General features: G+C 43.6%; 6 protein-coding genes and 2 long non-coding RNA genes across 11 annotated transcripts; 3 read left to right on the top strand and 5 right to left on the bottom strand.

Annotated features, from left to right (window-relative positions):
- Nucleotides 1-792: 792 nt before the first annotated feature.
- LOC124341602 lies at nt 793-1,716 on the top strand. Its single transcript, XR_006918522.1, has 2 exons — nt 793-886; nt 964-1,716. It is a non-coding gene; the product is annotated as an uncharacterized LOC124341602 (long non-coding RNA).
- Nucleotides 1,717-2,242: 526 nt separating this feature from the next.
- Nucleotides 2,243-3,324, top strand: LOC124341381 (adhesive plaque matrix protein-like). Its single transcript, XM_046794474.1, has 5 exons — nt 2,243-2,373; nt 2,469-2,574; nt 2,673-2,741; nt 2,818-2,883; nt 2,973-3,324. Exons 1-5 carry the CDS (start codon nt 2,359-2,361, stop codon nt 3,203-3,205), a joined length of 489 nt encoding a protein of 162 aa, XP_046650430.1. The 5' UTR covers nt 2,243-2,358; the 3' UTR covers nt 3,206-3,324.
- Nucleotides 3,325-4,137: 813 nt separating this feature from the next.
- LOC124340932 (coronin-2B-like) lies at nt 4,138-12,875 on the bottom strand. Of its 3 annotated transcripts, none has more exons than XM_046793764.1 (8): nt 12,786-12,875; nt 8,442-8,496; nt 7,131-8,325; nt 6,894-7,027; nt 6,322-6,528; nt 5,229-5,333; nt 4,986-5,141; nt 4,138-4,856 (listed from the first exon to the last, which is right to left on the bottom strand). In XM_046793764.1, the coding sequence occupies exons 1-8, from the start codon at nt 12,857-12,859 to the stop codon at nt 4,713-4,715; spliced, it is 2,070 nt and encodes a 689-aa protein (XP_046649720.1). In that variant the 5' UTR covers nt 12,860-12,875; the 3' UTR covers nt 4,138-4,712. The 3 variants fall into 3 exon arrangements, with proteins under 3 accessions (XP_046649720.1, XP_046649721.1, XP_046649722.1); XM_046793765.1 differs by lacking the exon at nt 12,786-12,875 and adding an exon at nt 10,680-10,870; XM_046793766.1 differs by lacking the exon at nt 6,322-6,528.
- LOC124341623 lies at nt 9,543-10,765 on the top strand. The gene is made up of 2 exons (XR_006918544.1): nt 9,543-9,948; nt 10,016-10,765. It is a non-coding gene; the product is annotated as an uncharacterized LOC124341623 (long non-coding RNA).
- A 4-nt stretch (nt 12,876-12,879) lies between the features above and the next one.
- LOC124341182 (glycerol-3-phosphate dehydrogenase [NAD(+)], cytoplasmic-like) lies at nt 12,880-15,623 on the bottom strand. The gene is made up of 9 exons (XM_046794179.1): nt 15,511-15,623; nt 15,284-15,413; nt 14,779-14,959; nt 14,553-14,693; nt 14,236-14,490; nt 13,944-14,174; nt 13,729-13,835; nt 13,574-13,666; nt 12,880-13,190 (listed from the first exon to the last, which is right to left on the bottom strand). Exons 2-9 carry the CDS (start codon nt 15,325-15,327, stop codon nt 13,166-13,168), a joined length of 1,077 nt encoding a protein of 358 aa, XP_046650135.1. The 5' UTR covers nt 15,328-15,413; nt 15,511-15,623; the 3' UTR covers nt 12,880-13,165.
- A 1,176-nt stretch (nt 15,624-16,799) lies between these two features.
- LOC124341232 (single-strand selective monofunctional uracil DNA glycosylase-like) lies at nt 16,800-18,380 on the bottom strand. Its single transcript, XM_046794240.1, has 4 exons — nt 17,919-18,380; nt 17,538-17,801; nt 17,299-17,448; nt 16,800-17,225 (listed from the first exon to the last, which is right to left on the bottom strand). The coding sequence occupies exons 1-4, from the start codon at nt 18,282-18,284 to the stop codon at nt 17,091-17,093; spliced, it is 915 nt and encodes a 304-aa protein (XP_046650196.1). The 5' UTR covers nt 18,285-18,380; the 3' UTR covers nt 16,800-17,090.
- A 107-nt stretch (nt 18,381-18,487) lies between these two features.
- LOC124340948 (mothers against decapentaplegic homolog 4-like) lies at nt 18,488-21,768 on the bottom strand. 2 transcript variants are annotated; one of them, XM_046793790.1, is made up of 12 exons: nt 21,529-21,768; nt 21,314-21,461; nt 21,154-21,258; nt 20,920-21,094; nt 20,569-20,859; nt 20,281-20,490; nt 19,921-20,208; nt 19,733-19,848; nt 19,525-19,661; nt 19,019-19,457; nt 18,872-18,954; nt 18,488-18,802 (listed from the first exon to the last, which is right to left on the bottom strand). In XM_046793790.1, exons 2-11 carry the CDS (start codon nt 21,443-21,445, stop codon nt 18,874-18,876), a joined length of 1,974 nt encoding a protein of 657 aa, XP_046649746.1. In that variant the 5' UTR covers nt 21,446-21,461; nt 21,529-21,768; the 3' UTR covers nt 18,488-18,802; nt 18,872-18,873. The 2 variants fall into 2 exon arrangements, with proteins under 2 accessions (XP_046649746.1, XP_046649745.1); XM_046793789.1 differs by having other exon boundaries at nt 18,488-18,954; nt 21,529-21,767.
- A 356-nt stretch (nt 21,769-22,124) lies between these two features.
- Nucleotides 22,125-24,894, bottom strand: LOC124341018 (sialin-like). The gene is made up of 11 exons (XM_046793900.1): nt 24,640-24,894; nt 24,327-24,553; nt 24,107-24,246; nt 23,924-24,032; nt 23,660-23,843; nt 23,424-23,557; nt 23,191-23,340; nt 22,999-23,131; nt 22,752-22,924; nt 22,611-22,682; nt 22,125-22,525 (listed from the first exon to the last, which is right to left on the bottom strand). Exons 1-11 carry the CDS (start codon nt 24,716-24,718, stop codon nt 22,304-22,306), a joined length of 1,623 nt encoding a protein of 540 aa, XP_046649856.1. The 5' UTR covers nt 24,719-24,894; the 3' UTR covers nt 22,125-22,303.
- Nucleotides 24,895-26,019: the final 1,125 nt, after the last annotated feature.

Raw genomic sequence — 26,019 nt, 5'->3', positions numbered from 1 at the left:
ATGCCTAACGGCATAATAAGATAAGCGGCAAATAGCCGATACATTTTCCCTGAACTGTCATGTTACGCAACTACTGCCCCCCCCCAAAAAAAAGGGTTGGTGCAGATAATGCAAGTTGTCCCCACTCTAAAAGAAACAAATTGGAACATAGACCACAAATCACAGTAATTTCCCTGAGCCCTTACTTACCCTTACCACATGAAGTTGACTAACAAATATTCCCTAAACTTAGCCTGTTAAACAAAAACAGACATTATAGCAATTCCGTTTTCTGTTCTGACTGGATTTGCCACTGGTTTTCCAAAACTCCAACTAAAACACCTGCCTTATTGCCATGAAGCCTAAATAGAAAAAAAAAACATGGTTAGTAGCTTTGTAATAAATCATATTAATGACACCAATTTACTCGTTTCTGAGAATTACATTTAGAGGCAAATGGGTGTCACTTTATTCAATCAACATATTTTGCTCATCCTTACATAAATAAGTTTTCTGAGAGCAAATGTGTTTAAGGCCATGGAATTCCAAGCAAAAAGTTAAAGAATCCGCCATGTAAAGCTAAAAAAAATGCTTTGGCATGGATCAATGACATTAAACCAATATTTAGATGTACAGATAAAGTTTTTTTTTATCTATCAACTCAGCATCAATTAATAAATGTTAAAACTTAAAGTACAGTAAAAAAAGATACTTAAAAAGTTTAAAATTGCCATTCAGACTCAATCGAAATCGACCACCATTGAAGACGACGGATAAAACGCGACTCTTTGGATCAGTACGGAATTGTTACACTAGGTGCCTCTGTTGAAGAATAAAGAAGCGGCTTTTTCAAATTGATTCCATGAAGTGTTGATTCCTTCAGACTGCTTCCAATTCAAAATGCGAGGTTGATTTTGCGACAAGCAGCAATTTCTCATGTTGACACAGTTATCGACCAACTAATGAAAACGTCTTTTATTTCAGTTTGTCAGATAAGCATAATAATTAAGATCCATCCAACATTTGGCATTACAACTGCTCGACGAATACAACATACAAGGAATACTTGCAAAGCAAATAAGTGGCAGAATATTTTTTTCATCAAACATTTATTGTGACACATTAAGACATTAAGACGTTGAAAAAATGATAAGACATAATAATAAAAAGTGGGAAAAATTCAACTTTTTAAAAAAGCACAATAATGAAAAGATAAGCTTCTTTTTCTTCTTCTTTTGCAATGCCCAACTTACTTCTATCGGCTGCTACCGTAAATTTCATTAAATGCAATACTCATACCTGCAATTTTCATTGGTTTCATACTTTTATGAAATAAACGACTATTTTATAGCCACCATTTACCAAGTAAAAAATATTAGCTTACAGCTAAACAAATAGAAAAAAAGGATGGCGGCGAATTGGAAAAAGAAATTGCACGAAATATTTGTGCATTATAATTAGCATCCGCGAAATGAAAGAGAAACTTAGCCCACACACAACGGAACCAAGGAATGCCCTTCAGGTTTTAGGCAGAATTCTACAATTTTTTGCTACGTTATGAAAATGCTGTCAGGTCAACAACACCTTCTCTCTCTATATAGTCTATATATAAAACACAATTGCGAAAGGCGTGAAAGGGATGTATTAATAACAGTCCAGAGAGGTGTTGCGGTACACTCACGGGCACTCACGGACTAGACTAGAATTTCAACAAAAAAAAATGTCGTGAATGTAGGACTAGAATCGACCAAAAAACAAATACCACAAAAAGAAAAGACGGGGGGGATGAGAGAAGGTGGTCGTTATTCAAGTCATTGTTCTCGGTTCAGAATGTGTTTTGGATTAAGTTCAAGGGAAACTAGTTAAATTGTATGGACTATGAATCGAGCGCCTAGTAGAAAAATTGTCAAAATTCTTTCTTCTTTTCATGAATAAACGAAAGAATCAAATCATTTGAGTCATCGATGCTGGGTTATTGGGTTCGGCCAAACGGCCGCCACCCAACCTACATGTCCCTATCTAATTAAAGGCATTACTTTCAGTCTTCATAAAAACCATTTCACATTTTTTTTTTTCCTCTTTGAATCTGACCGAAACCCGCCAAACTTTCCCGAAGATTGGTCATGAAGCCGATTCATAGTTTGGCGCAAGGCGTTCCTTTCACTTGTCCTCGAAAGTTTTTGTACGTAAGATTTTTTGATATCAAGTCGTGTCGGTTTTTATTTTTTGGACATGAGAAGCCCGGCTATATAAAAAGGACGTTTCAACAGAACCAAGTCATAACATTTTGAGCACTCGGATCTTCTGCAAGACATCAGCCGGCCGTTCAGTTTGAATCACCCATAAATTTCCATTTGTATCCTTAACAACTCCAACGCAATGGCTTCCTTGAAAGTATTATTAGCGAATTATTTTACTCGTCCGTTACATCTTCCGTCCATTTTTGAATATCATCAATACCTTTTGTTTTGTTGTTTGCTTACCTCTAGATTACCGCACTGATCCTTGCAGCTATGGTTGTCGTAGCTTACGCCGAAGAGGCCGCAAAACGGGACTTGGATTCTTCAGAGTCTAAAAAGAAAGGCTACCGTGGAGGTGTGAACAGACATTTCATTTAGAAAAATTCAATCAGATTTAATTTTGATGCTGTAGTACTTACTATTGAGAACATTTTACTCGGTTCCACCTTCCAGGTTACAGCAGTGGATACGGTGGTCACGGCGGATATGGTCAATCTCACTACCAGCCTTCCTCTTATGGAGGTATCAACGAATTTGAAATAGTTTTGCACATTTTGTTTTGTAATCTTCAATGTTTTTTCCCTGTTTTTCTATTTAGGTTACAGCAGCGGATACGGTCACGGAGGATATGGACAATCTCACTACCAACCATCTTCATACGGAGGTATTTTTTAAATTTTAATCGACTTACTTCAGGAGCTCAATAAGACGCACAAAGATCATATTTGTCTTGATGTGTCTTGTAAAATTCAGGTTACAACAGCGGATATGGTGGACACTCTGGATACAGCCAAAGTTATTACCAACCTTCCTACCAACCTTCCTATCAGCCTTCTTACTCTTACCAACCTTCTTATCAGCCATCCTATTCGTACCAACCTTCCTATCAGTCTTCTCACTCCTATCAGCCTTCTTACCAATCCCACTCTTACCAGCCATCCTACCAGTCGTCGTACTCTTACGAACCATCCTACTCCCATTACTAATTCTGTCATTACGGTTTTAACAAATCGCTATTAGCAGAGCAATAAAATATTTATCCCCAAATATGCACGTTTTGAAATTGTATTCTTTTGCTGTGAGCTAAATAAAATATTCGATTAACCTCTCTGTCAGAAATAGCTGAGTTAACCAAGAATTCATAGGTCGGCCGCACCCAAAATAGAATGGGAACATGACAAAACGTTGGCGCACCCATTTTGCCATTGTCCGCTAAAGAATTCAATGAATAGTTTGGGTGAAAACCCCCGAAACTTTCCAAAACAGTCGAGAAATGCCGCAAAAAATTGGAACGGAATTTTGTTTTTGTTTTAATTGGCTAGGCAAAACGAAAAATAGTTATATGCCAATAACAGTTTTATTGTAGCTCGACAAGACAAGGTCGATAAACCTTTCAATAACTGGACACAACAGACAACATATAGAACCGAGCTGGGTTTCCCCCACCCCCCTCGTGATCGTTCGATTTTCGATCCTAGGCGCTGTACTACGTGGGAACGGACAAGCTGTTGCGGTTTTTCACGACCCCATCGTGCGTAATTCGTTCTATTTTTGAAACGCCTACCTTGGTAATTGCATCTGCGTCGGAAGAGCAAATGTAAACCGCATCCGACATCACAGCTGCACCAGCCGAGTGCGGAGTCGGACTAAAGCATGAAGCGGAATTGCATAATCAAGTCACGGGATAAAAAAATAAATAAATAAAATAAAAAGACGCGGCGCAACAGACAATTTCAAAAAGAATAGCCCCATCGTCAAGTCTGTGGGAGGCGGGCATCACGTCACAAACGACCAACTCAAACTCTAACTGACACGTCCAATGAGCAGTCTATAAAAGCGTGGCATTTTTTGGAACAGCGCCCCAGGATTAGCTCTCGCAACTGGGAAACTAAAAATCTCAGCGTGAAGAGAGTCGGCATTCAAAGTCAATGGAATGATTTATGATGTCATATGTATATATTTATAAGAAAGAGCCAAAGGAAAAAAAAAACACGTCTTTTAACTTTTTTACACACAATCCTAGTCAGGCGAGGCGGCGCAAATCGAAAAAAAAGGAAAAAGACCAAATGCTTAACGGTTTCGAGCAAATGAGAGAAAAAAGAAAAAAAATTCCAAGTCAATTCCGGTGAGGCAGAAAAAACAAAATATTCTCACAGAAAACAACGAAATGAAAGCTGCAAATGCACGAAACTGGCATTCGACCAGCGAACAATTTCCGAGTGGATAAAGCGAGACGTTGGCCAGATGGACCTATCTACTGCGGCCGTTCGACTTCGCAACAGGGAAGCGCGTCATCGCAACACACACACAAGTTTGAAGCGAAAAAAAAAAAAGAAGAAAAGAAAAAAAGAAGGTCTGATGACAGACTCCTTGCATAATTTATATACAACACGGATGGAAAAAGAGTGACGGGACTTTAGCGTCAGTCTTCCTCGAAATTGGCCGGGAAAGGCCGGGCGATGGTGTTTTGACGCTTGCCAGCTGCTCTGCCCATCACGCCGTCGAGTCGCCGATAAAAGAATTTTTGTAACGTTGGAGTTGCTCCTCCAGTTCGTGAATGCGCCGGTCTTTGAGTGCCAGTTGCTGCTTGAGGCGACGGATTTCTTCGATTTGGGCATCGTTCGTCGATCGCCGTAACTGTTCATCACAACAACATTTCGCGTTATATAGCGGTCATTGTTTTCCGCCAAACCCAAACCCACCGCATTTTTTCCAAAAGGCAAAACTAAAACCAAAATAAAAATAAAAAAGGGGGACACAACATACCTCCATTCCCTGGGCAGGAGCGTCGATGATTTCGATGGCTTTCTCAGAAGACATGAAAGCCGTTCCGGAAATGGCGCGCTGATTGGCCGCTCCGATGCTTCCGATCCCGATGCTATTCGCTTTATGCATGCCATTGGTAGGCGAAATAATGTTCAACTAAATCAATCAAGCCAAAAGAAGAAAATGTAATTAAAAAATGACGAGAATTTAAACTTGAAAGAGAGAAAAATGTTGTGAAATCACCTGAGTCATGGAACGAGTCGGTCGCGACCACATTTGTTGAGTTTGTTGGAACTTTGTGCCCAAGTTGCAGGAGGTCTTTGCTGCCTTGGCGTCTGCCGCACGCATCTAAGCACAATTCAGACAAGTCAAATGAATATCTGTCTCTCTCTTTTCTCCACCGACATTTCTCTCTTCCAAAAATAGGATCCACCACATGCACCGGCACTGCGGAGGGTGAAAACCAGAGACCGTAGCCAGGGCGAAGGGGAGGGAGAGAACAGAATCAAAAGAGACAGAAAAAACAGAAGAGAGACGAGAGACGCTTTGTTTTTGAATAAAAATAAACCACACAAAGTCGAGGGAGAGTTGTCGTTCCTCGGGACAGTGAGAGCCAAACAACCATCCGCCCTCGGTCCCCCCCAACTTTGAACCGAAACGACCCACGCACATGTTCATAACACACAAGCAACAAGAGAAAACAGCAGCAGCAGCAGACGGGATGATGAGTGTGGCCTGTTTTTAAAAGAGATTTAAACAAAAACCGCCATGCACAGATCTGCGGTCCAGTCATTTCATGGGTTTTCAATGAAATGTAGGACTCGGACAATTATTATTATTATTTATTATTATTCAACGCGGAGGAGTTGCGGCAACGGCGGCGGCGTCCCTCATTTGAAGCCCCTGACCGCATTATTTCCACTGATTGAAGACCGACAACAACAGGCCAAAAGGGAGTGAGGCATTAACGGAAGAATTAAGGCAGCAGAGGCTGTGAGACTTTGTTGTTTTGTTGGGAGGATGAACGAGAAGAAGCCGGGTGTAGAATTCGGGTTACGATGAATAGGATTTTGAAAAGAATCAAAAAAGAGGGAAGAAAGAAAGATAGAAATGTGTCACGGAAACCCTATTCCCCCATTCGTTCGTCACACCCGTCACGAAAACAAATCCAATAAACGAGTTTTGGAAATAAAAAGGTTGTGCGTGACGCCACCGAATACGAAAATGGTATTGTTGAGCCAACACCTGGACACGCGTTGCCAATTGCCTTTGATTTCTATTTTATGGTGTGTGTTTGTGTTGGGTGTTGGGTGTTGGTGGTGTGGTGGGGGTATACCATCAAGTGATAAGGTCCTTTGGCTTGCTCTTCCAGCAAGCTGATGATGGCCCAGACGTGATTTCGACGGATCCTCTCGCGTTGAGCCGTCGGATCACTGTCATCCTCGTCGTCGTCGTCTTCCTCGTCATTCTCGTGCGAATCGGACGAGGCCATTTCGTCCTCGTCCGTCGACGGGTTCATGTCGTGGAAACCGGATTCGGCCCGCTTTTGTTTGGTTTGTTTTATTACAACGAACGCGACGCGAGAGGAGAGGAGCGGGTTGGAAAAATGATCATCAGTCAAATGTCAAAGAAGATGTCAACACGTTATTCGAATAAAAGAAGATGAGAGCACGCGTCCATCTCTACAAGTGGACGGGCGCCAAATGGGGACCGACAATCGACAATTGGCGAGAGTTGACACGGAAATATTTTTTTTCAAATCATCATCAAAATAATCATTTAAAATCATAAAAGAAAAAACCTGCGACGGAGTGGGGAGGAGGAAAAGAGCAAAATGACGACACGACGGGCTCGACGGGAAGAAACGAAACCAAAATCTAAAAATAAAAAATGAGAGACAAAATTTACCTCGACCGGTCGATAGTCGACGACTGTTTCTTGCGTGATGAAAGCAAACTTTTTGTCATTATTCTTGTCCGACGTCAAGAGTTTGCGCTCCACCGGGTCGTAGCGGACGGGCTTGAACGTCCTGACTGTGTGCGCTGTATAAGGAGGGGGAGAGCGGGGAGGGTTATAAATTGTCATTTGAATTGAGGCAAAACTTTTGTTTGGTTTTGTTTGTTTTTTTGGTACGAGTCAACTTACGCAAGACCGATCCTGTTTTCATGGACATGAGGACGGGGTCTCGATTGGTGCCCTTGATCCACTCCTCGGCCGTGAGCGACGGAGTGGGAGCTGCCGTGTCGGGGTAGAGATCGTCCTGGTAAGTTTCGCTCTTGCGCGGGACGATCATCGAGATGGGCTCGCACAATCCGCGCGTCGCGTGCAATTTGTAGAAGCGGAACGTCTCGCAGAGTTGCGTCTGTACGCCGCGCTTGGGCATGAAGCCGAGGCCGCGCTGCGGCGAGCCCGACAGGTATTGCGTCAGGTAATGAATCCACGGCTCCTCGTCGACGATCTCGTAGTAGCGGATGTTGCCGTCGCCCTTGCCGGCCACGTAAATCATCCGCGTGTCGGCGTCGTAGTAGGGGATCAGGATCCCCGAAGAGGAATCGATCATCTCGCTCCGCAGCGGCACGCCCAGGTCCTCCTGCGACCACAGGGCGTATTGGCGATCCGACGTGCGCGAGAATCCGGTCGTAAAGAGCCGGCCCGTGTCGCCCAGGTAAACGACTTTGCTGGATTTACTGCCGACGTGGCAGGTGCCTTCCTTGACCACTCGGCCCGTCCTCGGCTCGATGATGCGCAACTGCTTGTCCTTGCAGGTGGTGGCCAGCAGGGAGCCGTCGCGGTTGAACGACATGGAATAAATGACATCCGGGTGACATTTGATGACGTTGATGGGCGTGCTGGTCCCGATGTTCCACACGAAAATCAGGTGATCAGAGCCGGCGCTGAGGAGGACGTTGTCGGCCGTCGGGTGCCATTCGATGTACGTGCAGCGCCTCTTGTGGCCGCGCAGCTCCACCAGCCACTGCTGGACGTTGTCCGTGAACCCGCCGTCGGGGATGTGCCACAACTTGACGGTGCAATCCTCCGAGGCGGAAGCGATGACGTTGTCGTTGAACGGATTCCATTTGATGTCGAGCACGGGACCGGCGTGGCCCGTCACCTTCCCAGCGTTGAGATCCAACCGGCCCGTCTTCTCCAGCGGCAAAACGATAAAAGCTCCGCCTCCGGCCACTTCGGTGATGATGGCCAGGAATTTGGGATTGGCGGCGCAGCAATTGGAATCGTGGGCGTCTTTGGTGATTTTGACGTTCTCGTAGCACTTGTCTTTGCGGGCAACTTGGCCGTAGACGTGGCGGAATTTGGAGGCCCTCACGCCACGGAACGACAGCTGTCAATTGAAAAAAGAGAGAAAAAAAGGAATCGCCAATGAGTCATCATCAGTCAATGGCTCGACACATTTGATCAAAATGATTTTTGTCTTTTTTTTTATTTCTTGCCACTCACCTGCGATGTATTCGTCATGGCTTCGCCGACAACTTGACTGATAATGGTGGATCCCCTGCGTGAAACAAAATAAAATAAAACAAAACAAGATTGATTAGCGCAGCGTTTAGAGAGAAAACAAACTGGAAAAATGAGGCTCCTACACACACAACAACAACAACAACAACAGCAACAACAACAACAGGTTGAGACTTTAAAGGGTGACCGAGACCTACTTCCTAATGAGATTCTCCGCTCGACTTGACTTTTTAAAAAGTTAACCAAGCGGAATAAATAAAACGTACCGGCTAATACCTTTTCTTTTTTTAACATCCTAGACATTTTTTTCGCAGTCCGCCCAAACATTCGTTCCAATTAGACGTTTGCACGCTTCCCTTTTTTTATTATTACTTCAAAAAGGGATAAAAGAGAAAAGTGGATTGGAGAGAAACGAGAGAGAAAATGAACGCGTCCATCTTGTTATGTTAAGAGTTTCACTGGCTGGCAACAGCGAGACGAGTTTGACTGCGCTGCACACGAATGTCGTCAATTGGAGGCAAACGATTTCTCCGCTTCAACGGAAACCCATTGGATCAACAACAACAACAAGGGGATTATCGATGTTGTTGTGTAGCCATCGGCACCTCTCGGCCGGCCGGCCAGCCAAGGACACACTATCATCTCACATGCTAATGATCCATTCAATACCTTGCGGCCCGAAACGCGCGTGCGCCGCCGGGACTGCTCACGTCACGCTTCTCCCTGCGGTATCACTGGCACAGCTGCCACCGTCAATGGATTTCAAATTTTGAAGTCTCAAAATTATTTTAAGTAAGGCACTCGAAAAAGGCTGGCGAAGGAACGCGGTAGCGCATGGGGACGGATCATTGACGTAAAGTTAATGTCGGGACACGTCTTCAATTAAAAATTTCTAGCGGGATCTCTTTTTTAAAAGGGGGAGAATTTGGAAGAAAGAAAGAAACTACCGGGGGGATAAAGGGCGTGACTCCTTCAGCGGCTGGCTTCGCGCCTGGTTGCCTCCAGTGAAGGACGGCCACCACCAAAAAAACGGAAGAAAACGAGAGAAACACAAAACGCTGCCACCACGGAAGGTTCAGTGTCCCTTGGCCGTTTCGCTTGACGGCCCATTCTCACGGTGACTCGGCCGCCGTCATATAATAACCTCGAAAAAAAAAAAACGGAATGATTTCGTCTTTTTTTTTTTTGTTAAGGTTATTAAACAGTTGCCAGAAAAGATGACTCCAAACGCAGTCATTTGCATAGCGGCTGGAAATGATGGCGATTGGACTTGGGGTGGACTAGATTTGGGAAATCAAGGTCCGCGTCGCGGACGGGCGGCGGCCGCTATCGCGATAATGCCCACTTGGGCAGACACACGAAATGTGTGTGTTTCTCTTTCTGTTTCTTTATCGCTATTGCAACTATCCCAAACGCCAATGACATCAGCCCACCGAGAGAACAGTACACGTAACGGCAAATCAATTGCCGTCTCAACAGCAATCTACCGGTAGGTTAATTTTCATCATTAACTTTTAGCGTTTCTTTGACTTCGTTTTTCTTTTCCGTCTTCCCAGTTCCACCAGGATTTAAAAATAGACGAGGAAAGGAAAGAAGAAAAACGGATCCCCTGTGACGCCCAGGGGGGGTGGTGAATGATTTTCTCCGCTAACGGCGACGACAGAGAAATTAGCAAACGAACTGCTGGCTCTGGGTGCGCATTACTGCACTGTTTTTCTAGCAATGTAGGTTAGTCAGCCGTGGTGACCAGATGGCGTTGATCGCCCAGGACACCCAAATGTGAAACGGCACTTTTCTTTCTTTTCTTTTTTAGCGGAAAACATCTGCGATCCCGCAATTCTCTACTCTATTCCCGACCCGACTGATTCAAAATAAATAAAAATCGAACAAGAAAGATAAAGAACAAATAACTGGTGACCGGCACCGGTCGATTTTTGCACTTGCGACCATCGACAGTAGAAGGTGGGGGTGTCTAAACGTCAGCATCCGCTTTTGGCACATCTCCATTCATTTAGAGGGCCGTTTCCTCCGGAACTGCACAATCTCTTGTCAATGGACCATAATGCGCAGCATCCGGAAGGCGGCCTCGCCCCTGGGTGCGTATTGTTGACATGTAGACACACACACACGAACACACACACAAAACACACACAGAGAGGCGCACGCATGGACACACTCAGAAAAAGAAGGGGGGGGAATTTGTAAAAGATTAGGACATACCTTTCAGGTTTCAATTAACACTACATCAAGCGCCTATTGTTTGTGTTTGCTAGTCACGTAGAACTGGGCCGAAATTCCACCGAAAATGTTGAAAAAAAAAGTAAAAATAAAATCGAAGAGGCGACCGGACGGAGGGGGGAAATGGTTGACGAGTGAGCGACGGAGGCGCGGAGCCAACTGACGGGCATGGCCGCCGCCACTGCAGCTGATATACACCACCACCAGCAAGGGTAGGGACTCTCTCTCTCTCGACGAACGCCCAACCAACCAACGAAAAAAACCCAACAGGGTGGATTCAAAACCGCCCTTTTTCTCTACGTCGTTCGATACACAACGAGGAATATACAAACAGGATTGCTTTACAAGAATGCACGGGTAGCCTTTTCTGACCAATTGCCCACAAATTTGTATACACGCTGGAAAAACGAAAAAATTTCTCTTGTTCTCTAACGAAAAAGTGGGAGCCCCTTTTTTTCTCTTTTTTTTTCGGGGCTTTGGTGTGCCAGAATAAACTCACATTTCTCCCACCCAACTCTGATGCCCATTTCCTCCCTGCTGCTCAGCTGATATGACACCGGTCTCGTACGCCTGTGGAGGAATGGAGACGTGCGTGCCAGAGATAACAGGCCGATATACGATCCCCCAAAAAGATCTCGTTATGTTACTACTACGTACACGCATAAACGCTTTTCCCCCTCCTTCCAAATAATCAACTGGGGAGCTGGGCGGCATCTCATCGTAAAAATTCAAATGGGAGGCGAGTCAACATCTTGCGCGAGAGCTTTCCATTATGATGATGCCGAGTCCCGAGCATCTGTTGTGGTCGGTTGCCTGCCTCGCAAGTTGCTGGCAACCGTAGGAGAGCAACTCGTTCAGAAAACGCCAGCAGACCGCCCAACAACAAGAACAAGACGCTTCTGATTGTATAAGAGAATATAGGTCGGGCGAGCAACGCCAGATGGTCGTGATGAGATTGACCAACATCGTTCTGGAGTTTCAGACTTCACAATGTAGTCGACAAGAAACAAATGCTACCTACAGGCACACTTTTTCCTACTACTACCACTACTACTACTACTTCTACTCTCAGCAGCTGTCTCCACTTTTTGTTTTCTTTTTTCTAAACCCATCGAGTCAATCCAATGCGCCATCCGTCTTAATATGCAGCACCGGCGGGAGAAATCTGGCGTTGACCGGCTTCTGATTTGAAGGTACTTGTTCCATCTCACGCCCGATTTCGCTTTAAAATTTTTGTTTTTCCCTACAATAAAAAAAAAAAAACTTTCTACGACGGCGAAAAAATGTGCAACAGACCGATACGTCATTATCAGCTCTTATCGCATTAGTTCTCATCGTGTTGAAACAAGATGGTAGAAGCACTCGAATGGAAACTCGGATAAAGCCACTCTAGTCCCGTGAAAGAATGTGTGAGGGCGGCTGATTTGTTTGACTTAATGATTAGAAATAGCTATTATTTGAAAGACTATGTCGAGGAAGTAGAAATCACCCCACATACTGCCCACAATGATTTGATTCAAAAGTCTGCAACAGTGCTTGTACTGGCACAAAGAAATACTTTCTTATGGCTTCCTCTACAGCCCTAGTTTTGAGTTTACAGTATTCACACCTGCTGACAAAAGAAACCTGTGGACATTTTTATACTACACGAGATAAAACTGAAAATATAACACAATCATGTTGATAGAATATTTGCATAAGAAATTTCTCAGATAGTCTTGGCAATATACTATCAGCAAGATCTGATAAAAACATTTAAAAGCCACCTTAGGTAAATAAAGTGATACAGAGAATGTGTAACGGGGGCAAGGTCTTCCTCACACAAGTACCCATTCAGGACAGGGCAACATTTACATAATGCATCAGACCAAGTCCCACAACTGGACTTGAACACATTTCAAGGGTGTTTACTTATTTTCACAGAGAAGAAGCTTCTAATTTGCTTTCCAAGGAAATGTGGTTTTAACGCTTGACAAGCGAGATGTCTTGGTTTTAGCTCTAAGCAACCGTCACATGCATGACCTAATGACTAGATTTTCCCGCAGCACGCTTTTAAAACTATAATTCAATGCCAAAAATTCAACTTACGTTTCAGTCATCGGGGAATGTTCAAATTGTTTTTCAACGGACACATTCGTCAATTGAATTGCAGTCGACGCCATGAGTACACAAACAAATGAGCTGCGTTGCCAAGTATGTATTTCAAAGTTGACAAACAAATTATCCAACAACGATAGATAAACAAATTCCAAAACAAACCCACAGTTATTCTACTTAACAAACCCAGATACATCTTGTAAACAACTTTACTCTCAGCTCGGCAAATATTTTGAATTTTTCGCGTTGCTGAGAAATGGCTGAAACTTTGGTAGGTCGGAAGTGGCAAAATCAGGCACACGCGAGAGAAAGTAAATAATTGGTTGCTACAGTCAAATAAAGTACCAGAAAAAAAGTAGTGGGAAGATGACTTAAAGCTTGGCTCGCGAATCGGCCCTGTTGACACAAAAAGATGAAATCAAGTCGATGTATTATTGTTAATTGTTAATTAATTTTTGCTAGTATGCAGGGCGACTACGGGAATTGGTTAATCAGTGGGTGGAAGCCATCGGACAAACCATTCTGCATACTGGCCCAAAATAACTTCAGCCATGAGATTGAATAGATGAACAATAAAGGGGACTGCTTTTTAATAAGCATTTGAAATCTGTTAGCTGACGAACACTAATATCTAATTGAGAAAAAATTTGCTTGTTCACAGAGATAACCATCCACGTCTGCAGGTAATGAACCCTAGATCTATATTCTATGACAAACACATGGTGCGGTGCGAACGGAACCCTAGTATAGGCATTTTTTTCGTTGTAGTCGACACTCACATGTGCTCGGGGTGGTTGCGGATGCAATCGACCATCTGCTCCGGGGAGAGCTCTCCTAGACAAATTCGATGAATAGCCGTGAAAAGAGGGAATCTAAAAAATGCAAATCATATTAAATTAATACATTTTCAGAAAATATAATTAAATAGACATACTTGTCTTCAATGCCTTTGGCTTTGAGCATAAAGTTGACCTCTTCTGCCGTTGCAGGTCCTTGAAGTTGCTGACCATTGAGCATTTCTTTCTCCAACTCAGCAATGCTCTGAATAGTCATAACATCAGCTTAATTCCACTTCATTTCAATGTTATTGCAACAAGCGCAGATGCAACGTTTCCGAGGTTATCGAAACTTTGGTCGTTTGATAGCTACCTTCTTGCTCTTTACGAAGGCCTCGGAAACACGTCGGTTACGACCACCATAGCAAGTTGTGATCAGATCGGCCACACCACAGCTTTCGAAAAAGGTGGACAGTTTGGATCCCGGATAGAACAGCTCGGCGAATTTAATCATCTCCATCAATCCCAAACGGATGACGGCTGCCTTTGTGTTGTCGCCGTAGCCTAGGCCATCGACAAATCCAGCACCGCAAGCCACAATATTCTACAAAACTCGGAAGAGTTAATTTACATATAGCAATCAACCGTACTTGACTGATTTTTACCTTCAAGGCACCGCACATTTCTACAGCTTCCACGTCATTCACAACCACCACCCTGAAATACTCAGTTTGGATAATATCGCGCAGAACGTTCCCGTTCTCCAGTGAAGCGGCTCCAATTGTGGTCTCGCAGAATTTTTCGTCGGCCACTTCTGGGGCAAGATTAGCACCCATCAAGACAGCGATGGGGATGTTCAGCTTCTTGTTGATGGCATGCGAAATCAATTCGATACCACCTCCGGGAACGGGCAAGAAACCCTTCACGCACAAAAATGTGATATTAAACTGTGTTACATTTTAACAAAAGTTTCAAACTTTACCTTGATTAGTGAAAGTCCAAAAGCAGTTGCTTTGATATTTCCCACAAGCTGTTCACAGATCCTTGTGATAAATTGATGGGGAATAACAAAGATCAAAATATCAGCATCTTTAGCTGCCTCGACTACATCTGGAATAGCAATCTATCAAATAGAAATGGGAAACATTACAACAGTGCAAATAAGATACTTAATTATATGATGTGCCTTAATGAACAATAAAACTTACAACATTCGTTGGCAATTTGTGATTGGGCAAGTACTTCACATTTTCGTGGGTTTCATTGATGATTTCAGTTAGCTTTTTGCCATCAATCATTTCCTCAAAAACCCACATGGACACCTGACTTTCAAATTGTTCATTGTACTTAACAACATTGTGCCCAACGATTTTAGCAATGGTTGAGCCCCTAGAAAGTGGAAATAAGAAACAGTGTTAAAGTAGAAATTTAAATATATACAAAGCACACATAAATCTGTTCAGATATTATTAACTTTCTTTGGGGTTGTAAAAAGGATAACAATAAGAAAAAGTAGGCTGGAGGTCACCTTCAGGCAATCGGCTTTCTAAATTTTGCATCTATTTTTATATTTTCAAGCAGACTACCCTGTTGCTCAGATAACATGAACTGAAGTTTCATTTGCCTTTAAAAACGAAATCCTACATCCCCAATTCATTTTTTACAGCAAAAACGTGCATTTAGAAACTAAAATCAATAAGTATGAGAAAATACCAATTTCCTGATCCAACAACGCAAATTTTCTTCTTTAGACTCATGTTGTCACGCGATGAGCAGCTGAAAAACAATGAACAAGGTCTATAAAGTCTAGATAACAAGGGAGATCGCACCAATCTAAGGGAACCTAATAGAAAAATCATATCAATTATGTAAGTAACATGGAGCAAAATACTGAATTTAAAAACAATCTATGTTTATACAACGTATTAACGAGAGAGAACCTTTTGTGATTGTGCGCTCGTACAGGACTCGTCTGCTGCCTGCCGATCAGATGCTTCTACGACGAAAGTTGCGACTGACTACCAAGTCAAACAGTGGCCCTAGTCCGTATATATATAGAAGCCAAATTGTATCGTCGCTTGGGTTCAATGCTACTTTCCAGACTTAAAAACTCATTTGAATTTATAATTAGTGAAAGTAACAAAAGGACGACAGTTGGAATTTTTAGGCATATTGAATGCAAGAAAAAGAAATTTGTTATTTTAGTTGGGCTTGACGTCTAGACTCATTCCGCTTGGTTTTAATTTCCGTCTTTGCTATTATTACATATTACAACGGAAAAAACGTTTCAGATTTCTTCAGAACGGTCTGCTGGGAACCAATTTCGGTAAAATGAGACCACTTCTCCTGAATCGAGGAGTCATCTTATCATGGCCCTGCAGATGTGTGTTTTGAACTCCCTTAGCACACTGGTCAATGGCTGTTATTCAACACATGCGAGCCCCAAGTTCTCTGATAAACGAGTATCTCATGGCATATAAACAAATACGGATGTCATGAGAAAAGTTACACATGGAATGTAGTTGAAGGCCACAAAATATGGCGGTCAATATGACTTAGTACTTTCCTATTGCAGTCGAATATTTTTAGTCTGGTTTTAGATCGAACTATAGATTAAACAACAGTTTTACCGTACAAAAAAAAATGGAGAGTTCATAGAACGAGCTGAGAATAAGCAATAAAAGTCTACCTACTCTGGTCCATACCAGAATTAAGGATTCAATGTGACGCGCTTTCTCTTTTAAAAACTTCTTTTTTGTTCAATCAGATAATAATATCGTCATTACAGTTGACACGCGCTCGATGACGATCATTCAGACTTAATAAAATAGCACGGGTACTTTCGTAGAAGGCTCCAGACTGATTGAAGTATATAAGGCCACAGCCGTTTTGTCGGTGGTGGGGGAATTGATATTACTTTGGTTTCTTTCGTCCTATTCATCAAAAAGCGCCAATAAAGGAAGTGAAATCCTTCGTAGGGATTCCGTTGACCTCCTTTGTAAACTAGGCTTGTGATTGGCTGGCTCCATTCCACATGTCCCACCTATAGAAATGCCATGCATGTCTTAATGAAAAGTTAACATAACAGTAAAACATTTAGTAATAAAACCCGCCACGTCGCGATTTGAAGGGATTAGTAGTGAATACGTACCGTTAATCTAACGACGTCCTAGGTAGAATCCTGTATTATTAGATTTTAGATATTAGAAAAGGCGGGTAACTGCGCGCATTGACATATCAGCGAAATTGTATATTCACTTCCACATTGAGATCCAAAAATTTAGAGAAACTAGAAATGTTAATATACAAATGCTAAATGACATCGTAACAATAAAAGGAAAGTTCCTTAACGAATATCTTTATATGGCCTTGATTATAGCTTTTGAAGCAAGAAATTTAAAAATTTGTCAAATGGCTTATCCGAGTTTTGAAAACAATTCACAACAATTACTGTAGCTTATTGAATAAGATCGCAATGGTTGACTTGGACTTATTGAAAAACGAGAATAGTACAAATAACTTAAATACATTGATGAAGCTGATCTCCTCTGACAATATGAAGAATGTTCATTTCTTGCATGGATTTCAGCACGGCTTCTTTCCATCCCTTGTTAGCAGATGGATTGATCGGGCTCGGGTGCAGAATGCAACCAATCTAATTTGATAAAACACAACAAGATATTAATGATTAGTATCCAATGTCATTAGCTTATTAAAAGAGCCCGTACTGTAACGTTTAACGAGTTTTTTTTAACAGTCTCGCGTATGCGGTACTCGGCAAATTTGCCAATACCGATGACGATATCCACTTGAAGGACTGTGATGATCTGAGCAAGAGATGAGTCACACATTTCCATGATCGCCTGACGGTCCGATGACTTGGAAAAAAAAAACCCAACAAAAAGCAATAACCGCATTCATGAATAAGCAATAATTCAATACCCTGAAATCTGTGATTGAGTCATACTTTCAATTCCGGGGGCGTGATATTGCGACCACTAGTGTGCATGAAGCTCAATGGACAGTAGCTATAAACGAATGAATTTTTGAACATGTTTTCTGGAGTGATGCAGATGTCTCGAAAGAAACCCCAAAAGCGTTGGCCGCTAACCTCGGTACGTGGACATTGGAAGCCTTGGACACGACGCTGTGGATGCTCTACAGGCGGCTGACCCACAGTTCCGACAATTCCGAGCCAATCTTGGACCAATCTTGCAGCACCAAAAGGAATCTGAATCACACAACAAGGACAATCAAATCGTAGGAAAAACATGTTGACAGTTCACACAGCCAAACCAACAGTGAAGTTGGATGCTGAATGCAAATTAAAGTTAGAAAATGTAATTACCCCAGTTTGAACCATACCCCATGGCCCTGGGTTCATGCCCACGAAAAGAATTTGTTTCTTTGTGTTTCCAAATTTGGTGACGAACATGGAGTGTGTTTCCCAAGCGTAGTTTAATGGATTGTAAACATAGGCCACTGGAGGGCTAAACAAGAGACGATTCAGCTCGTTGCTTAGCCTGCTCTCAATACTCAGAACTTGCACAGCAATCGAAGCCGTCGAGTTGTGTTGCCCTTGAAGTTCGTCCACTCCATGTTTCACCTCGCTCGATGTCATTCCGGTTGATGCATCCACGTAAGTAGGAACACTCAATACCGAATTACTGGCTGCTGACATTGTCGTACCTGCTGTCGCGTTAAACAAATCCATCGTCGAGCTGTATAGCAACAATATGATGGGCAGCTTGAAACAAAACAAAAACTAGCATTTGTTTGTTTTGCTTTTTTGGAACCAGAACAGCGCCATCTAGAAGCAGAAATATCACCTTTTTTGTTATTTCGTTTGAAACTTCAATTGCTGCTGCTGCAAAAAAATGAAACGATCAAAATTGAATTAACAAGTTAAAACTTGAGTCAATTGTTATTTTCTTTTAATCGGCAGATTGAGTAGCCAAAAGTAAAAGTAACAAGTGGAAAACAGATGACGGGTCATGCAGTATTGCAGTTCTCACAAGACACACCAAGCATCAACAAATTTTTCGAAAGTGTCATCGAACATCAGAGAAGAAAGCGTTCTCTATTAACCAAAAAAAAAAAAACAAAGGAGAATAGCTCTAGCCAATTCCATGAGATGTCCAATACAGTCGTGGTACAAAAGGGGCAGTCGGCATGAATGCGAATGCTATTACACAATTGTGGCTTAATTTCTCAATCACTTTGACGCATTTACTGTATTTAAAAAAAAAAAAGGGAAATTTATAAATTGCCAGTGCCGAAACAAAATGTACTAGCAGGCACTTTTATTCGTGAGGTCTCGGTCCATCGATGGGCATCGTGTGTAACACTTCGTCAAGTAACTGTAGCGCGCGGTGGAGATGAACCTGGACGGGCAGAAAGGCGAACAATTAGAATTCCGACCGAGGGTAAATGAAAAATCAATGGTACCTCAATCCAGCAAGGGGTTTCCTTAATTGAGTTTCGTGGATAGTCGGGACCCCATCCTTTTACAAACGAGAGCCGGAGAATACAAAGTCTCCTCAAATCGTCTACGCCGATGCCGGCCGCCGCCGTTAAACTAATTGGCGGGGGCATTCCGGGAACATTGTTCGATCCGGGCATGTGTCCAGCTACGGCGGCAGCTTGGGCGGCGGCAGCAGCCTGGGCTGTGGCCGCTTGCTGCTGCATTTGCCCGTGACATTGCCTCAGGTCAAACACTTTGATGTAAGCCGATGGATAGATTTTGTGAACGGCATCTCCGGGAGCTCGGCCGGCTTCTCGATCCAGATAGTAGCTCTGAACGAACACGCTGTGATCCGACAGGCAGCGCAGCCAAACGTCTCCTTCTCCTCGCAGATCCAATTGTACTCCTTTGCCAATATGCAAACTAAAGAAAAAAGCGACGACGAAATATGAGATGAAATTGGAGTTGAAACATTTGAAAACACAATTACCGGGCCCTCTCACTCTGGTCAGTTCGGTGGACGTTGCTCAGGGCTCCTAGGCAAAAGCGATCACCGCCCGAGGGATCAACGTATCCATCAACAGTCACCGTCGGACAAGACGACGGAACCTTAAACGTTTCTCCCACCTAGACGGAATAAAAGAAAAAACTGAAATTGAAAACTGATTTGGATATCGAATAATATCCGATCAGCTAACCTGCGTGTCCAATTCGAAATAGGCAACCGAACACCAAAATTCGGGCACAGGTTGCGAGGACAGAGCGGCCTGGACTCCCAAATCGTGTTGCTGCACTGCAGGTGTCTGATGGGGCCCTGTTAAAAGATTTATAGCGGTGGATTATTTTGACGTTTCAAAGATGATGGAATCATGTTTTGATTGCATACAGTAGCTCGGGTGGTGATTCCTGGGATCGGGGGGTTGCATCGTCTGGGTGTACGTTAAAGTGCTGTTGCCTGTCCAGGTTCCCTGTCCACTCACACCGGCCCCGGTAGGCGGGCACGGAACGGGGCCAGAGCCCACAACGGGTTGATTGCTCATAGCAACCAGAGGAGGTGGCACACTTTGCGGTGGAACATAACTCTGTTGCTGACCAACTGAGTTTTGAGGAGTCAGCGGTTGGAACCCGTTTTGCTGGAGATTGTGAGGTGACATGGGAATTAAATTCCCTGAACCTAAAGAAACCAACGAAAGTTAGCATCGCATAAACGTTTTTTCCTGTAAAGCCAAAAGGTTTTGTTTTTTACTTGGAGGCATGTCATTTCCGAAAAAGACTTGGTGATGATCGTTTGATGAAGCATTCCCTTGCGGAGTAGGTGTGGGAATGCTGTGCTGTTGTTGTTGTTGAACTTGCTGCTGCTGCTGCTGTTGTTGCTGCTGCACTTGCTGTTGTTGTACCTGCTGCTGCTGCTGCTGCTGCATGTTGTGAGGAGGGCTGGTGGGACTACTAGGAGGCACTTAAAAAAAAAAGGCGAATCGATTTGTTATTCATCACTGTTACGCAATCGACAGTTGCACAATGAAATGGTGTTTACATTGCCCTTGATTTTGCGACGGATGTGGCATCATGGAAGAAAAGGTGGGAGTAGGAGGAGGCCCATGATGTTGTATCGTCTGAGGCGGTGGCTGCTGTTGCTGCAACGGAGGAGGTATTTGCGGAACGACACCCGATACACCAGGTGTCGACATTCCCATTCCCATTTGAGGTTGAGAATGGCCAACGCCACTTCCATCTATATCCATGCTTCGCGAAAGATATTCGTCCTTAACCATTGCGCCAGATGAAGAAGCTCCTCCAGATGATTGCAAACTAAGGCTCGAGAGATCTACAATACAAATAAAATGACGTAATGCAAGTGCATTATAAATATTAGAAAACAGCTTACCAATTCCAGGTGAAACAACCCGTTCATAATGATATGGGTTCACACAAACTGAATCACATTTGAGGTCGAAAGCAAACTGGCAAAATTTCACATGTTTTAGCTCGTTTTTATGCAAATCAGGCCATCTCCAAATTCTGGCGTAGATGACATGTGGGAAGCCTTTCCTTCCAGCCACCTTAAAGTTTGATTGTTTTAGGAAATGATGTGTTGATGAAAAAGGTGTAAGTGAAATACCTGCAGCCTCCCATCTAGTGTCCGTTGAATGGTGACACACTTGCTGGGATGGGCTCCATTGGTGGTTATCGCAGTAATCAAACTGTCAAGTTCATCTCTCTTTTCCTAGAACAAGGTTCCGTTATTAGTTAAGAAAATATGTTGACAAAATAGTAATTACCTTCAGCTTTTTGACAAGGCTCTCAATGGCACGCTTGGAGAAACCTTCACTCTCCCCCCCTTGACGATGGCACATCAAACTGTGAACGATACTGAGGCAGGCATCAGCACTGGTGGGTGAACTGCTTGCCATCCTGGGCTTCCCTTATCTGAATGACATGAATGTTTCAAACGTTATTAGTTAACCGTCAGGGTTTATAATATTTGAAAACATACCTGCTGGGCGGATTAAATAAATCCTGCCACCTCGCTAACGTCAAACTTTTACGAAATACGAACGAAACAAAAATATCAAAGTCTGAGTTGACAGACTGAACGATGTAAATTCAAGTGTTTTATTGCACGACAATCACATAATACTTTCGTAACGTGCCAATTTTCTATCTCTGCTCTTCTCAAAACTTGATCAACACAAAAACGCCATTGCAACAACCTATCTACAGTGACGGAAGGACGTTGCCAGATCTCCGGCGACTGTCTGGCGCCAAACGAAAAATTCAAAGCAAAATTATTACCCTCCAGGCTAAAATACCGTGTCACCCCCCTCCACTTTCTTTTTTAATAATATCTCGAGTCCAACAATTGTCCTTTTTATGGCGTCCAAAACAAGTGCAAGTTCAAAACTCGTTTTCCCATGAATTTTCTACTTGTGTCAGTTGGTGTGCTGTTGGATTATATAAGGTGTGGTGGCCGATTAGTCATTCGCATATAAAAACCACTCCTTTTATAAAGAAGGTCGCGTCCTCTTTGTTTGTTCATTATTCTCAATCTGGTTGAATTATTTTTAATGATTTCCCAATTACAATTCGTCATTAGGATGATTTAAAAAATGTATTTTAAATAATTTTGTCTTTTATAGAGGTTCAATTTTATAAGAAAAAACGTGGAAATGAATTCGTAGTTTTGTTCACTCGTCGTCGTGCTGTATTATAAAATGCTCTGATGAATTTCAACAATATTGAAAAAGTAAAAAAAATTAAGAAAACGATTCTCATGAAATCTCCGGTCGGCTAGACGGAACGGGAGATTGAAACAATTGGCGGGCGTCTTCTTTCCCGTCGTCGATATCGGCCGCGGCCGCGGTAATAATCTGAGTTGGGTGGTGGGACCATTTTTGTCGCTCGCTCGTCCCGAAAATGAGATAAATCATCGCCCCCAAAACATAAAAAGATCCGCTGATGTAGAAAACGTTGGCCCATTCACCCGCCGTCCCCTTTGTCAAGTCAAGATAAAAACAGAATGATTAGGACAATTACAAATCAAGCCAATAAGGGATATTCCAATTGAATCGAGAGTACCGTCGGCGTGAGATAGGCGATGGCGATGGGAGAAACGAACCCGGGAACGGTTCCTATCGTGTTCGAGATGCCCTTGAACGATCAATCAATAATTTTATAGAAATTCTCAAAACTGTTATGTAATGTATAGAGCTGTATCACCTGGAGGACGCCAGAGTATTGGGGTGCCAGATCGATGTTTGAGAACATAAAACCGCCCATGATGGCGATTTCACTACCGGCCTGACTCAACGCCAATAAGAAAACGGCCACGTAGCGCCACTCGGATGTCAGTTGGCCAACAGCGAAGAAGCTAATGGCCGGTAGCAGGAAACCTTGTTTTATTACAAATTGATTTTTTAAAAATTTGCCCCCAAAAATTATAATTTGGTGACGAAGGAATACGAACCGACGGTGTTGAATATTTTCCTGAGCCAAGTGACGGACAAGAATTGCTTGGCGCGACACCAGTCGAAGAATTTGCCGGCCACGAGATGGACAACCAGGGCCGCTGCGTAAGGCATCGACGAGAGTAGTCCGTTCTAACGACATTATAAAATTGAAATTGAATTGGAATTGATGGGTATAGTAGGAAATTTACCTGGGTGATGTCAAACTTGAGAGCCTCTTTCATGAAGATGGGCAGGCCGGAGATGAGAGTGTAGAATCCCCAGTTGAGGCAAAATTGGCAAATGTTGATGGTATGGACGGGACCGGAGGTCAAGATCCCCTTCCACGGGATGCTGTTGTACTATAAATGATATTCATTCATCAAATTGGATTAAATGTCTTCAACATAAGGAAACACAAAAGAGAGATGAAGTGATTGTTGACCTTTTTGCCCGGCTGTTTCTTGAGGCAGTAGGGCTCCAAATAGGCCAGCTCCTCGGCGGAGATGCGCGGATGAGTGTCGGGCGAGTCGTGAATGAGGAAAATGGCCAGCACGACCCAAACGACCCCAAACAAGCCTATTATTACATGGAAAGACGGCCAACCAAAGTGGTTGTCGTCATTCGATTAGTCTCAAAGTGGACGGCCAAAAATAGCAATTGAGTAGGTATGGTATATACCCGACAGGTAGAAGATGGACGGCCAGCCGCCAGCGAATCCGTACTCGCACAAGAATCCCGACAGCGGGAACGTGATTGAACTGCCCAGCGTGAAACCGGCAAAGGCCAGGCCAATTAACGTCCCCCGTTCGTCGGGCGCCGACCAGCGGGAGAAAAGCGGCTGGATCGTTGGCAAAGCCATTCCCTTTTTATAATAACATCAAATCATGACATCATAACTGTACCATTTAAATTCAAAATGAGAGGAGGCAAAATGATTCATACGGAAGTCAATCCTAGGAGGAGTCGCAAGGCGAAAAAGAGTTGACTCGACTGGGCGGCGATTGGCGACAGGAGACTAATGAAACTCATCACCGACATGACCATAATCAATCTGTCAAATGATCGAATTTCAATACAGCTGGACAATAGTACGGTTTACTATTATATAACACGAGATGTACGTACATGAGTTTGCTGCCGGCAATTCGATCGCTGATCCATCCGCCGAAAATCTGAGTGGCCCCGAATCCGTAATAGAAGGCGCTCAACATGCTGCCCTGCATTTCTTTGTTCCAATCTAGTCCGGCAACATCTTCTTCTTCTTCCTATATCGACCGCCAAAAATGAGCATGCCAAGTGGTTTCATAAAACGGCACTTATTTGCATAGAATAGCGAACGACTCACCTGATGCTGGTCGTCGTCGTAGGTCAAATCGTACGGGCGGGAGCTGCTGGTGGCGTTGCCAATGGTGGTGACGTTGACTGGGCGGTTGATTGGCTGACGGACCATACAAACGAGAGCAAAACTCAAGTTGAGTCGCATCAGGAAAAAGCCCAGGGTGGCCGCCAAGCACATCAGGGCCAGGTTCAACCGACAACTCGGCCACAGACGGGCACGACGTCGCATCAATGCTACCACCCAAAAATCCATTTCCATTTTATTATCTAGCCAATAATTTATGCAATTGAATTGAATTGAAAAGATAGAAATGAATTACGTGCGAACGAGGATTCCGTTGGGCAACTGCTGGCGGTCGAGATTTTGCGCAGGGCTTCCATGTCTTCGTCGATGGCCATTGTTTGAATTGATGAACAAATGAAACCAAAACCAAAAGTGATAAGAAGGGGAGAGAGTGTGTGTGTGTTGGGCCAGCTAGCAGAAGAAGAAAGGAACTTTCGCAGTTGGCTGTTGACTGGGCAATGCTTCGTCTTACCAGCCTCCAGTTACCTGACCCGCAGCCCAGGCAGCAGCACCTTTCCATCCACACGGGGAAAAGTCCTCCCGGAGGCCCTTTTTTTCCCCAGCACTTCCCTTTTTCATATTGCGAAATCTCGGAAATCTCCCAATTATATTCCAAGACAATGTCGTGATCTCTTTTCTTTCTTCCAGAGCACAAACTCCGCCCACTTGCGGGAAGTTTGAGAAAATATGAACGTCATAGGTGGAATGAATGACGTCAATGCAAATTCATTTCCATCATCAACCGGTTGTCCAGCAATTCTTCAAATTGGTAAATGTTGTGAAACTATAATGTTGGGAAAATACTCGAAATTGTTGGGAAAATAGTAAAATACTATTTATTGTGAAAAAATGCATTGATAGCTGATGGACAGCTGGTCGGGGTAGTAGTAGTAGGACCCGATGTGTTTGGTCTAGATAATGGGCTCGATCTTGGCCCACATTCCCGCCGAGTGCTGGGAAACGGGACACGTTCGGGTGTTGTTGGCTGATGTGCCAGATGCCCGGACTGGACCCGATGACGAAGTGATCGCTGCTGCTTTATCGTTTCCCCCCCCCCGGTTCTAGTATAGTCGACTGGTCGGTTCGGTTGGTTCGGTTGGATGTTGTTATGGGGGTCATGGTGAAAGTGCTGCCTCCTCCATCTTCCACTGGGCTGCTGCTTGGCCGGCGTGAGTTACCAGCACCACCAGCGCGTCCTACATTTCACGTGAACGCACCAAGGACACTTTCTCCTCTCCTCCGGGAAAAATAATCAAAAAAATTTGAGAAAAGCGAAAGAAAATAATGGGGTTGTTGTTGTTGTCGTTGCTCTTTTCTTTGGCCACATCAAAGGAGATCCATTGATGAACGTTCGGCCTCTACGTGAACAACATATGCAAATGAAGCTGGCCTGATTCATTTAGAGAGAGATCCCAGCAGTGGCTCATATCGAAAAAGAGAGAGAGAGAGAGAAGATATAGTGCGCCATGAAGATGAATGGCCGGAACTATCCATCCTCATCAAGTGTGCGAGCGGATGTGTGTGTGTGTGTTGTGTGTATTAAGTAGTGCACGACGACACACACACACACAGGGAAAGGTTAAACCAGACGACCAGCCGGGGCGGCCGTTTATTTCCAGTTGGGGGGGAATAAAAC

The sequence above is a fragment of the Daphnia pulicaria genome, chromosome 5, assembly GCF_021234035.1.
Source record: "Daphnia pulicaria isolate SC F1-1A chromosome 5, SC_F0-13Bv2, whole genome shotgun sequence".
Lineage (NCBI taxonomy): Eukaryota > Metazoa > Arthropoda > Branchiopoda > Diplostraca > Daphniidae > Daphnia > Daphnia pulicaria.
Note: the sequence above shows the minus strand (reverse complement) of the source record. Positions and strands in the feature narration are given on the sequence as shown.